The sequence below is a fragment of the Octopus sinensis genome, linkage group LG12, assembly GCF_006345805.1.
Source record: "Octopus sinensis linkage group LG12, ASM634580v1, whole genome shotgun sequence".
NCBI lineage: Eukaryota > Metazoa > Mollusca > Cephalopoda > Octopoda > Octopodidae > Octopus > Octopus sinensis.
Window position 1 is genome coordinate 42,189,474 of NC_043008.1, and position 15,137 is coordinate 42,204,610.

General features: G+C 34.2%; 1 protein-coding gene across 3 annotated transcripts in view; it reads left to right on the plus strand.

Moving 5' to 3' along the window:
• The window catches only part of LOC115218048 (neuronal acetylcholine receptor subunit alpha-2-like), a 129,595-nt gene extending 116,142 nt beyond the window's left edge, over positions 1-13,453 (plus strand). For all 3 annotated transcript variants that reach the window (XM_036507880.1, XM_029787807.2, XM_036507879.1), the window contains exons 5-6: positions 7,941-8,476; positions 9,214-13,453. In XM_036507880.1, the coding sequence (XP_036363773.1) occupies positions 7,941-8,476; positions 9,214-9,836 (1,159 nt within the window). In that variant the 3' untranslated portion in view covers positions 9,837-13,453. The remainder of the gene's footprint in view (positions 1-7,940; positions 8,477-9,213) is intronic.
• The last annotated feature ends 1,684 nt before the right edge of the window (positions 13,454-15,137 follow it).

A 15,137-nucleotide genomic window follows, 5' to 3' on the forward strand; every position in this document is an offset into this window, starting at 1 on the left:
ATAATAATAATAATAATAAAGATAACAACAATGACAACTATGATGATGATGATGATGATGATTAGATATTTTTCTTTGGGTGAATATTTCTACAGACCCCCCTCCACGCCATCCTATTTGTTAATCTTTTTGTTGCGTTCCTCAATCGCCGTTGTCTCATTTATATTTCTAACACAACAGTCTTGAATAGCAATTTTCCAAAACGCCCTCCAGCCAAACATGGAATCAAAAGTCTACACAATGAAATCTATTTGTCTATTCTTTACCAGACGATTCTTCTTATTCTTATTCTTAATTTTCTTCTACTTCTCCTTCTTTTGCCCCTATCTTCTTCGAATTCTTCTTTGAATTTTCCGTCTCCTCCTCCTCATTCTTCTTCTTCTTCTTCTTCTTCTTCTTCTTCTTCTTCTTCTTCTTCTTCTTCTTCTTCTTCTTCTTCTTCTTTTACTCCTCCTTCCTCTTCTACTCCTCCTTCCTCTCCTTCAACTCTTCCTTTTCTTTCCCCTCCATCTTCTTCTTCTCTTTCTCCTTCTTATTCTTCACGTTCGCCTTCTTCTGCATCTCTTTCACAATCCCTTGCTTTCAATTTATCTTTTTATTTAATTTATATTTTATTAATTTTTCACAAACTGTGTCAGAATAATCAATAGCTTGTGCTGTTGTGGTGTTTATTCCTATTGTTTTGTTGTGTATATTTTGTATTGTTTTCGTTTAGGACATCAGTTTTTTCTTTCAATGTCTATTTGTGCTGATTCTTTCCATTTTTTTAAGAGAAACAGAAGGGTTGCTCATATTAATTAGAGTTCTTTCTTTGCGTTTCAGTGTTTTCATATACTTCTCTATGTTTATATACATGTGTGTATGTGAGTGTGTGTGTATATATGTGGCTATATGGTATGACTTTAAACATTTTGTGTATCATACTAATATAAGCACTTATACACTGTATACGCTTATCTAAACGCGCATATAATATATATATATATGAATGTGCGTGTCTGTATGTATATATATATATATATATATATAATATATATATATATAATATAATATATATATATATATATATATATATACATACATATATATATATACACATATATATATAATATGTGTGTGAATGTGTGTCTATATATATAAGTGTATATATATTATATGCATATATCTACATATATTTACATTTGTATATACATATGTATACGTATATTTATATATACATATATATATAAATATATATATATATATATATATATATATGTGTATATATATATATATAATATATATATATATATATATATATATATTATATATATATATGTGTGTGTGTGTGTGTGTTCGTGTATAAATATATATATATATATGTGTGTATGTATATACATTTACGTGCAATTATTTTATGTATATATGTATAGGTGTATGTATATGTATATATGTATATATGGTAAAGATATATGACGAAAGATAGATGTAGACAGATATGCGTGCGCATGTGTGTGTATTTGTCTGTGTGTTGTGTAGCATTTTATGTGCCGTCTTGAATTTGCTAGTAATTGTATATGGTCTGTAATGTGTGCAGATAATTTCATTCATGCTTGAAAATATATGCCCTAGGATATATAGATATATGCATATGCATATATTCGTACATATACATGTATATATATATATATATATATATATATATATATATATGTTGCGATTTGTAGATTTTTTTATTTTGTACAAGCGCATTGATTTATTTCAATTTTGTCGACTACATGTTATAGTAGGGTCATTTGGGCACCGTCTCTGAGAAAAACAGCACTATGAAGCTCCAATACGGACATTTCAGAGTGTTTGTCAACTTGAGGACAGTGCAGAGCATTCGGAAAGCTTTGGAAGCATCTAATAGTGATTACGGAATTACGGTAGCTCAGAAAACTCACTCAGATAGTTCTGGTAAAAAAAAGAATTTCTGAATTTGTTGGTGAGTTCCAGGCCATGATTGACAACGTTCCCTCGAAGTTAATTAGGTCCATCGCCAGGGAGAGGAGTGCGTCCAAGTTCCTTCTCAGGCAGGTAGTGCCTGAAAAAAATTCTCTATTCCTCATACAAGGAGAGTATGGACCAATTATTATCCTACGCCATCAAGGAGAAGAGGAAAGACCGTGCTACGAAACTTTTGAAAAGTTCAAGCATCCTCTCCAACCGAACAGGCTTTGACTTTTCTTCCAGGGTCGGATGCTGAACACATAGAACATCCACTGGCTCTGCCTTGTCCCCAAAGCATGTACCGAGAGTGATAAAAATAAAACATCCAGTCAAAATCATGGTGCTTGAAGTCATCACTAGTGATGGCGACGTTATGCCTCCATTCGTCTTCCAACACAGCCTCAGACTCAACACTGAGGCCTACATCAAGAACCTGGACGAGGTAGGTCTGCTCTATGTCTAGAGGGTGTGTGCTGGAAGACTCTATGGCTGGCAACAGGACTCTGCACCATGCCACACAAGCAGGAGAACCCAGACAAGGCCGTCAGACAATTTCTAAGACCACATGACACCTATCATCTGGCCACCTAACTCCACAGACTGCAACCCCTTTGATTATTATGTGTGGGGCAGAGTTGAGCAAAACCCCTTGTAACACCCAAAAATTAACTGAAGGATTACGGCAGCATTCACCAACATAAACAAGGAGACTGTCCACAAGAGTTGCAGGAGATTTCGAAGTTGTCCGGAAGTCGTGGTTGGAGCCAATGGCGACTTTATTGAATAAATTAACTCTTTTGTAATTCAAGATATTTTTTATGTAATTTTATGTCGATATAACTGTTAAAATGAGACGTGAATGTTATTTTCATTTCTGCATAATTTAGACGACAATTTATTCAGCGTGTGTGGGGGGGGTATGTGCGTGTTTGTGTGTGTCTCTCTATATATATATATATGCATACATACACACATACATTCTTACGCATATACATATATACATATAAAGAGAAGAAAGAGAAAAGGGTAAGTAGGGCGATACACACACATTCATATATATGTACACACATACATACCCATTTATGCACGAGAGACTTCTTCCACCTTCCGTCTATCAAATCACAAGCCTTTCGTTTGGCCGAAGCAATAGTGGAAGACAGTTACCCAAGGTGCCACCCAGTGGGACTGAACCCGAAACCATTTGATTTGCAAGTAAGCTTCTTAGCATAACAACTATAAAGACCATAGTTTTTTTTTTGTGTTTTTTTGTAATAGAAAACGGGCACTTATCCGAAGTTCGTTTCCTCTCCCAAATTGAAACCTTTATTGGCTGAAAAGCTGTATTCATTATAAGCCTTAGAGCATTATTGTTTAATCCACAATAGAATAAAAGAATGAACGAAGTTGGAAACAGAACATATTAACGATATTTACTGATCTAACTCGCATATATCCAGTAGTTGAATTATGGGACACAGTTACAGCTTAAGGGAGAAAATTCTATAAATTACGACTGAAAAACTCACTAAATGACATTGAAAATATTGCCCCACTAAATGGAAATTACTCCTTTTTGTAAACGTAATAATGGCTATCAAATGTCACAAAGCAATTCAGAAGATCGATATTGTGATCAAATGTTTTGTTTGAAAAGAGAAGAAACTTAACTAAAGATAAATCCTTTCCTTTTTATTCGTTAAAGTTTTCGTTAAATTTTCAGTTTCAATTCACATACAACACACTAAAATCATTACGAGGGCCAAATTTCATGTGTCCAGCGCCAAATATTGATTATATATTAAGTTGGATTCATTGTGAATATGCCCCGACATGTGAGTGTAATTGATATATTTCAACTGTAACGTGATCTTTAATATTCAAAATGTTGGTCCGGCAAAGCTAATATTTAGAGCTTTTCAATGTCAATGAATTTCAACACTTTTATGGACGAATCCTAAAAGATACAAAAGGGAATCGCAAACATAATACCAGTATCATTCGGATAATTTTGGTGGAATATTTTCCACATGGTGCAAATAAGTGTATATTTTTTTACAATTTATTTATACCTGTTCGACCCCGCTTTTCTGTCCACGGCAATTGTTTTTCAATTTCACTGCAGTTATTTCCTCTATTCTCCGTTCTCAGGATGGAGCAATAGTTTAGCTGAACTTAAAGAATTCAGATCGCAATGCAGGAGGTAACTCCTGAAATGCTTCAAAATGGATAATTTTGAAACTTGTAAAATTTTCAATGAAGTTTTGACGTAAGATTTATAAATCTATTTGTTTTATCATAATTAAATAACAAACATAAAATTTTGTTGCTCTATTTTTATTTTTATTTGCGCGACTTCATTGAAATAGATAGTTAATTCTGGGACACTCTGCGTATGTATGTGTGTGTGTGTGTGTGTGTATGTGTGTGTGTGTGTGTATGTAGTTGTATCTGTGTGTGTTTAATTTATGAAAAGATTACTTTCTTAAGTAAAAAATTATATAATTTTACTGCGATTTTCATTATTTATATATTTTTTTTCTTCACATATATTTTGTTTTTATTCTTCATATCACATAATATCTTCCTTTGATCACTTTAATTAGAATCTTTATTAAAGAAGGAAGGAAACGCTTGCTTTTCCATTCTATTTTTTTATATATATTCTTCATTTTTATATATATATTCTTCGTTTATATTCTTGATGTCTTCGTCTCTTTTACTTCCATATTTCTTATAATTTTTCTTTTGTGGAAGATTATTTTATTTCTGAAGATTTTCACGCATTGTTTTCGCATAGTAACTTCATCTTCCCTGTTACGTAGTTGACACATCTTCAGCAACAGACTTTTGGATGACCAGCTAATTAAGAAGTCGCTGCTAATTTACTATAATTAGAAGATTACAAACGGCGAAGATTCGTTCATACAAATGACCAGTTATTCGTTAAATTTGAGTTGAAATTATTGAAGAATTTGCTTTGAATAACTAATTGAAGAAAAAAAATGTCTTTCTTCCTTTCCTCTTTTATTGTGTTTTATTTACTTATTTTATATGATTTCGTTTCATTTTATTTTATTATTATTTTTTTTTTAATTTTTCATAGCTAACTACTTGATAACAATTTTAGAACAAATCAATAAATACGAAAGAACAAACGGAAAACAAAACTTTATTTCAGCCAAACGTATTTAGATACACCGTGTTGGCATTGGTGGTGGTAGTGGTGGTGGTGTTGGTGGTAGTGGTTGTGGTGATAGTGGTGTTGGTGGTAGTGGTTGTGGTGATAGTGGTGATGGTGTTGGTGGTAGTGGTTGTGGTGATAGTGGTGTTGGTGGTAGTGGTTGTGGTGATAGTGGTTGTGGTGATAGTGGTGGTGCTGGTGCTGGTTGTGGTGATAGTGGTGGTGGTGATAGTGGTGGTGGTGGTGGTGATAGTGGTGGTGATAGTGGTGGTGATAGTGGTGGTGGTGGTGATAATGGTGGTGGTGATAGTGGTGGTGGTGGTGATAGTGGTGGTGGTGGTGATAGTGGTGGTGGTGGTGGTGGTGGTGATAATGGTGGTGGTGATAGTGGTGGTGGTGGTGATAGTGGTGGTGGTGGTGATAGTGGTGGTGGTGGTGGTGGTGATGGTGGTGGTCGGTGGTTGTGGTGTTTGGTGGTGGCGGTAGTGGTTGGTAGTGGTGGTGGTGGTGCTAGTGGTGGTGGTGGTGATAGTGGCGGTGGCGGTGATAGTGGTGGTGGTGGTGGTGGTGGTCGTCGTCGTCGTAGTGGTGGTCGTGGTCGTCGTCCTCTTAGTGGTGGTCGTCGTCCTCTTAGTGGTGGTCGTAGTGGTATTGGTGGTGGAACTGGCGGTGTAGTAGTTGTTGTCTTTGTGATATAATATGGTCTTTAAGATTTCAGTTGCTAATTTTGAAAAGCTGTCTGCTGTGCGGTAATTTACAAGTTTTGGATGAGCGACAAAGCAAAGACCGATTTACTTAAAGACGATTGACTTACTTCAACACAAACGAACGCATTGAAAGAGATATCTTATATTCAACTCGATTTATTGATAGCAAATTTAGCAGGTTGTGGTGGAGCAGCAATGTGACTGGCAAATTATACAATATATGTAATTATAGCGCCATTGAAACTCATAATTTGAATGCCTCCAACAAGTCATGTTAAACTGAGGCAGTAAATTTTCTTGTTAATATTTTTGAAATTATCAAAATCGACGGAGCATCGGACATAATCTCTTTGTGTAATTAGTTGCGCCTTTTTTATGTTCTAAACTGGTTATTCGTTTTTTTTTGGGGGGGGGGATTGATAAAAGGATATATGAACCAAATGGTTGGGTCGATATACTAAGCTATATCATTGACCAAAACCTGAAGGCTTGTACTTGGGTTTGAAATCAGTATTCCTCTACTCTGCTTCTTTACGTTCCTTCATATATTTTTGCAACACTTGGTTAAATTACCACATGGTTCGGTCGATATCCTAAGCGATATCATTGACCAAAACCTGAAGCTTTGGGTTCGAAATTGGTATACTTCTACTCGGCTTCGTCACGTTCCTTCATTTATTTTTGCGACATTTGGTTAAATTTATTTCTTCAACAAGTATTCGGATGCACAGAGAGTAGAAGAACAATGCTCTGCACGGTCACCCAAATGTGATGCTGCTACTACAGATAATGATGATGTTGATGAGAAGGAGGAGGAGGAGGAGGAAGGCGAAGAATGATTACGATAATGAGGGGGAGGATGAGATGGAGGATGAGGAGAGGGCGGACGGTGATGAGGACATCTATTCGAACGACGACGATGATGACGATGAGGCGGACGATAATTCACGGTGACGATGATGACACTTTATCCTAAGCTAATAATATAAGGTAAACAGAAATAATGAAAAAAAAAAAGAACTTATGTCAATCAAAGACGTATTGTTAGCAGTTATCTGTGCGATACATGCAGTCTAGGAAGAATGATAAACAGACTTTGATGTAAATCACCGCTTGACCTAGTTTCAGAGAGAAACTTACTTTTATCGACGACGAATACAATTTTGTAGGTCAACAATTGAAGAAATTGAACATATTGACGCACTACACGAACGCATATATATATACATACGAATATACATATATATATATGCATTTATATATATATATATAGGCAGCTATACATATATATACGCATACATATATACATACAGACACACTTATAGTCACATACATATATTTATATGTGTGTCTGGGTGTATGCGTGTATACGCGTAATTGTCTCTATCTTTCTCTCGCAGTTATATGCATGGATTTGTAAACCTATTATTGGATATCTATAATCATATATTCATATATATACACACGCGCGCACACGCTTACACTCATATGAATATGTGAGTGTGGGGGAGGGGGGTACACGTATGTATATATGTGCCAGACATGCGCTTGTTGATGTATGTGGTTTTGTTGATGTAGTTATGCCTCTGTACATATACGCAGAAACACACACAAACATACACACATATATACAGGAATCACTCGACTATCGCGGGTTTTACGTTCTAATACCATCCCCCCCACCGCGATAAGTGAGAATCGGCGAATGTGTATATCTTATTTCAAAACAGAAGGGGATTTTAATGCTATCTCTAGCAAGTCGATTGACCACATAAACATTTCGTTGCTGACTTGAAATATCGTATATTGTACACGTGATACCAGCCATTTGTAGAATGTCATATATTAAAATATTGCACCGTACTATTTTGAATTCTATGCATTACCAATACGGAAATTATAAATTGCATGGTATAAACTTCTGCTCCGTTGTAAATATGTTTTAGTTCTGCAAAATTATATCATCTTAATACATCATCTTATATGTTATTAGTCGTTAACTTAGATTTTATAAAATACTACGTGACAATAAATACGCCAAATACCTAATTGTATATTATAATATGCTTGATATCTTGCAGTGCTGCTGAATACACGGAGGGTTTGATGCCAGCTAACGCCATGGTTAAACATACAGGAGAAGTGTTTTGGCCCATACCAACCAAGCTTCAAAGTTCCTGCAAAGTGGACGTCACTTATTTCCCGTTTGACGAGCAGATGTGTAAACTGAAATTTGGTTCATGGACATACGATGGGTTTCAAGTGGATGTAACAAACCAGACCAGTGAAGTGGACCTTTCTAATTATGTGGTCAACGGCGAGTGGGAGCTTCTGTCCATCAAAATCGTCCGCAACGTAGTCACGTACAGCTGCTGCCCGGAACCCTTTCCCGATGTGACCTTCTTTGTCCACATTCGACGTCGGATCTTATACTACATGTACAATGTAGTGTTTCCTTGTATCATGATGTCTGCATTAACGCTGTTAGTCTTCTGTCTACCTCCAGATTCTGGTGAGAAGATCGCCCTAGGAATCACAGTTCTCCTAGCTTTCTCTGTCTTCATGCTTGCAGTCGCAGAGAATCTTCCAGAAACCTCAGAATTTGTCCCACTTATAAGTAAGTACAAATTATTGATATATATATATATATATATATATATATATATATATATATATATATATATATATATATATATATTTATATATACATATATATATATATACGCATACACACACACACATCCATACATCATTATCGTCATCCTTTAACGTCCGTCTTATTATAGCTAAATCAACTACCATAACTGAATCCAGTGATTACAAATGAAATATCGTATTCCCCTCTTCTCTCGAGACAATATTAAGATGTTCTAGTATGAAATAATCTTTTAAATTGTAAGTTGCTCTTGCAATACGTTTTTTAATTATATTTATTTCCGTTAAGAAAACCGGAAATTATATTTAAAAGTCTTTAAAAAATGTTACACATTTAAAAAAAATCTATTTCAAAATTTCACAACGAGTGATATTCAAGAACAGTACTTTGTAATGAAGACTGTTTGCCAACGTAACATGGCAATCCTGGTTTAGGACGAATATTGCTGTAATTTAGTCCCAGGAGACGTCGTCTCCAGCTGGCTATACGACACGATCTGTTTCCTTATATTTTCGAACAATTTGTCACAAATTTGTACTAAAATATCTTCGAAACTATATTTTTATGAAGAAAACCATGTAAAACATTGTTAAAATGTATCTAAAGTTATTTACGAAATTGAAATTCGATGAAGTAACCTGTCTGTAAAATATTTAGTCTTCTAAAAAATGATTTGTTGTTTTTCTCTTTGTTTCTAGGTATATACCTGACCATTGTAATGTCCTTGACCTCAGTATCTGTCATTATGACAGTTCTAGTGTTAAACCTTCACCATCGTGGACCAAGTAAACATGGTGTTCCCATCTGGATACGAAAGGTTTTCCTCGAAAAGCTCTCACACTTTTTCTGTGTCAGCAGTGAACCGTCCTACAGCCACTGCTATTCCGATGATGGTCATTTCATTCGGAATGTCTCCCTGAAACTCACCCTTGAAAATATTGCTCAAGAACTTCAGAGTGAAATCCAGTTAGACAGCAAGATCACCGACACAGTTACAGTAGTGGAGTGTCACGGCACGCGGATTGCCGAAAGATCTGAATGCTTGCACAATGTACACCAGAACGAAAACAATTTAAAACACTCAGAGCGGACCTCCTGGTCTCATGCGCGCACCAACGAAGAAATATTGAAAGCCCTGCGAAGAATCATCGACAAACACGAAAGAGAAGATAGGGATTACGAAATGATGCAGGAATGGAGACGAGTAGCCCAAGTTGTAGACAGAATACTCTTCTGGATTTTTCTAATCGGGACTTCTGTCTCGACCTTAGCAGTCCTTGTAATATCACCATTAACGCGGTTCAAACTAACACATTTCTGAGATAGAGAGAGTTGGAGGGGGAAGCAACAGGAAGCAGTTGGTCTAAGCGATAAACATAAAAATACCAATAGAAAGAGAGTTAGGGACGAAGCAACAGGAAGCTGTAGGGGTAAGGAATAGACAAAAAACATCAATAGAGTTGCTGTCAGACATATTGATTTCAGAAGAAATAAGTGGTAGCAGGTAGAAATATCGAAAATATTTTTGGTTTTCGAAAGAATTTTAGTTGTATCTTCCATTCTGCTTGTTTCTTCATTTGTTTATTTTTTAATTCCCAGACCAACAAAATAAATTGTTTTACGAAAAGAAACAAAACTTCAGTATGTATCTATGAATATAGAATGTGTATCTAATCTCAAAACATTCCAAGAGAATATAGAAAATATGGATAACAGATAATAATTTAGACAGGAAAACACATTTCAAAAATTCTTGTAATTTTGTCAGAATTTTAAGATATAGATTGTGACAAAATAAATTAAGAATTCCAGGATGTATTGCGAATTTTGAAAACATTCTTCTAATAAGTAATAATACTCTTGTATATCCTTATTTAGTAAATGCAAGCTTGTAAAAATATATAAAAATATTTGCATAACTATGAGCGATGTTTGAATAGGCGTTTTTAATAAGTTATTTTTAAACTTTTGTGAAAGTAAAAGTTTTAAAACTAATATAATACTATTATCACTAAATTATTAAAGTAAGGAGTATAATTGTAATATTTGAAAATCAAAAGCAAAATACTAATATTTCTTGTTTCGAAACAAATGCAGCTTGACGAAAATAGTGTTAGTAGCCATCTTGAAATTAAAATATTTAAACGTTAGTTTGTTGTTATGCGATATATGGATGTTTTACATACATCACACATCTACATGCTAGATAATATATAAAACAATTATAGAACTCTATTTTTTTATTTATTTAAGCTGTAGTAAATGTGGAAAGAGTTAAAAGCAATCTAGCCGTTCATGATTCGATGCCTAGTTCCACAGTTCTCTTGATACAAAAATAGCTTCACTGAAATTATATGGTATTCCAATACTCAGCATAAAACATTATGCATATATATATATACTGAGGGGACGCTGTCGCAGTGTCTATATGGATATTTTTTCTACATAAACGTGTGAGTAGATTTATATATGTAAGTTTTCAGAGGCTTTCACATGAATATAACTCGATTTGATTATTTTCATGATAAACACGATAGGATACGCATTGTGCTCTAATTGTATAAATACAAAGATAGAGACGTGTATAGCTGTGAATTCTAAAATAACGTAATGGCATTCTATATTTTTTGTTCATTTATTTCAATCATTTGCAAAACAATATAATATAACTGGCTCTAACGATTCTCCACTTAATAAGAAATATGAAGAGAAAACAATTGTCGAAGTTATGTTACCCCTGGGAACTGTTGGCTTGTTTTTACTGAAATATTTGTTTAACTTCACTTTTATAAAAATGCTACAAAGCGTTATATACTTTGCAAAATAGCTTTTCTAGCTTAAAATTTGGAATCCTAGACTGAAAATATTTGCTTTCTAACCCAGTACTTAGCATAATTCTGTTAGCACAATGATAATTATATGTTTTTAATTATCAATTTATTCCCTGAGTGAGAATTCCTTGAAATAGTGTAAATGTAATCTCTTGTTCTATTTAATAATGAAACCACATTTCTCTCAACGAAATTTCAATAGTTTGAAAACGTGGACCAAATTCCTAATTTGTCGACAGAATGCTTCACAATAAAGATGGAGTAATGGTCAAACTTAGGACATTATTCAAATAGCGGCATTACATACACGCACGCACACATGCACGTACACACATATACACGCACGCACACATAGACACTCTACGTGTTAATTCTGTTTATGCAGTCACTTGTATCGATGTATTCTCCCGTAGACATTTGATGAACTATCTCCAATTAAAAGATATGTTTAATCACCTGTACCCGGATCAGCTCAACAGCAAAAATTATTCTAAATAATTTTAACCATTATTCTTTATTATGTTTCAATGAATTTTCAGAAGAATACTGAAAATATATTCAAACATATTCCTATTGGTGTAAATAATGGATGCTTGGAAGAAAACAATAGATTCGTTTATAAAACTTTGCTGGAAACTTTGCCAGTTCCTATGAGAAGGAACGAATATTTTCTCATTCACATAACACCAAGAGAAACGGTATATGCTTCCACTCTACTCATTCCTAGGTTTTGATTTTAGAATTATATTTCTTTGCAGCATTAAACGTAAGGCATATTATTGGTCGCTCAGACCAATAATATGAAATAAACACATTCTTAACTCCACAACGGATCTAAATTTCTAAACATCCATTCTCAAATTCTATTAACATTTTTTGTTTTACTTTAGAATAATATTGTGTAAAATATTATGTTGTTCCGGGTATTAACAGAACACCGTTGATTGACTTCACTGTAACAATTCAGCGATAAAAGTCTAGTGATTCAGGACATGATTGTTTCAGCATAGCTTTGAAATTCAATCTTTAAAAAGATCAGGACTTCTATATAATGTTGTGAACTGGAATATATTAATCTAGAATTTTCATGGAATGAATGTAGCATAGTTCCATATATTTAATAGATTCATTGATGTTATTTATTCTGTGATATCGACAATCATGTTATGGCGGAAGATTTGAATTAAGTGTTTGTGGTTCTGCGCATGTGTGTATCGGTCTGCTTGTGTGTGTGAGCATTTGCGTTTGTAAACCACATACGCACTTTGATAAACTTATGCTTCTAAATTCAGCAATCAAGAAAATGATCTTCCTCTTGCCTGATTTCTCTCCTCGTTATCTTACACATATGCCTCCATACACTACTTTTCATTATCTCTGTCTTCCCGTTTGTCTCTCCCTGTCTCGTTTCTCTGTCCCTCTCTCTCTCTCTCTTTTTCTCCCTCTCTCTCTTTCTCTGCTTTAGCAGTTCAATATCTGTTGCTATTTCCCATAGAATTAACTTTCTATTTCCTACGAATAATCCCAATCAAATCATAAAGCTTTGTACGTTTCTAAAACGCAACTGCTATATAATCAGCCATTCCCACCCCTGACATCCATCACAGTTAAGATTAAAACAGATTACCTGCAGGGAATTTGTCACTAACTCGGTTTTAATCCCTAATCCAGAATCCGGGCTGAATCAAGATTGAAACCATTTTCACTTCTATTCCACCATTTCTCTCTTACCATATATAAGAATGGCATGAATACCACAACCTCATAGCTCTTTCGAAATATCAGAGGTCTCATGAGTAATGAACAACCTCCGTTAGGAATGATAATAAACTTTATCAAAATTAGAATGAGTTGCGCGTTTCCGTACGCAAATCCTCTGTGTCACGTTCCATTATCTGTACAACATTTCGTGATCGATTAGAGAAGCACAAACTAGAATCGACTACAAATTGATGTCTATCTGGCAACGTAAGTAAATATACATTAGCCTAAGTATACTAGTTAACGCCATAGCAAGAAAATGTTCCCAAACTCGAGTAGACTTAATTTTTTTCATATAAATAGTCATCGATGTTCATTCTGTCCCACGTTTACACCAAATATACATGCATATATATATATATATATATATATATATATATATATATATATATATATATTGATAGAAATTGCAAGACAACAGAAGAATGAAAGACACCTCGGTATTATGTAGATAGAGGAATTTATCTGTAAATATATGTGAAAATTATTCGGTAACCATGATAAAACTCCGAATATATATATATATATATACATATATAAAAGCACGCATACATATATTCATATGTATATATATATACAACATACATGTATATATACATAGGTACATATCTATATATACATATATACATCTATATATATATATATATATATATATATATATATACATATACATATATATACACATATATCTATCTGTATATATGTGTATGTATATGCGTGCACGTATGTATTATGTATATATAAAACGCTCACATTATGATATATAGTAATTCCGTGTAATGTGTTAGTGTGCGCATGCGTGCTTTTTACAAATTTATTACGTAAGTTTTTGTCACATGTTTAATACAACTAAGACTTACCCCACTCCTCAACACACACACCAAAATTAAAACAAACAGAATTTACATTAAATCATAGCCTTCCTATCACTCCTGGCAAACTTCCAAACCTGCTCTTACGTTCGACGACACGACCGTTCTACTACGGCTCCTGCTGTTGCTGCTGACGGCGATGATGACGGCAGTGGTGTTGGTGATGATGATGAAGATGATGATGATGATGATGATAATGATGATGATGCACTCACTGCAGTAACTGTGCTAGCGGCAAGTGAATGCAATGTAGGGTACCTAGATCTCTATGTGGAATGCTTCCAGCTGATTAAGAAATAGATTTCATTGTTGTTGCATTGAACACACACACACACACATACTCACACACACACATATACACACACACATATCCAGTTTCATTTGCATATGTTCAAATTATTACGTCACTTTAGTATGTCGTCCTGTCTGTGACGTCTTCTCTGTTTCATCGAAAGTCTCTGAATGGCTGGCAGGAAGTAAATATTTTCTGTAAAGCGAAACATGCCTGCATCAAGTTCTGCTTCGTTTGGAAGCTAAATCAAACCCCATAAAACAATACCTGATCGAACATGTTATCGAACACACTAACTATCTACCACTAAGTTAAATCCGATTCAATGTAAACCTAAGATACAAATATGCTATTAATAGAACGGGTTTACACTTCGAAATAGCAAGTACAACTTTTTTCCAAATAATTTATACAATTATACATATTAAGATGGCTTCTATACTTTACATTATCGAGCGATTATTGTTTACATCTCATTCTGAGATTTAATAATGCTTATACAACTTAGTTTGCCGTGAATTATAAGATTTCAACTTTCAAATTTAGTGCTTTGTCAAGAACGTGGTACATTACGTCAATATATAGATTTCAGTATATATATATATATAGATATAGATATATATATATATATATATATATATATATATAACGGTTTCAGTAGTTGTTGAGTTTTGTATTCTCTTTGTTTTCTGCGGGTGTATCATCCTTGTCTTTTGTAGTTCTAAACGATATCACAATTAACTAATTATGAAATTAATTCCCTTTCTCCTTTCCCCTGCCAAACACATTCCTTTTCTCATTCGCTCTCTCTTTCTCTGCAAACAGATTTGTGTGTGATAGAGAGAGATAGACACACAGTCAGACAG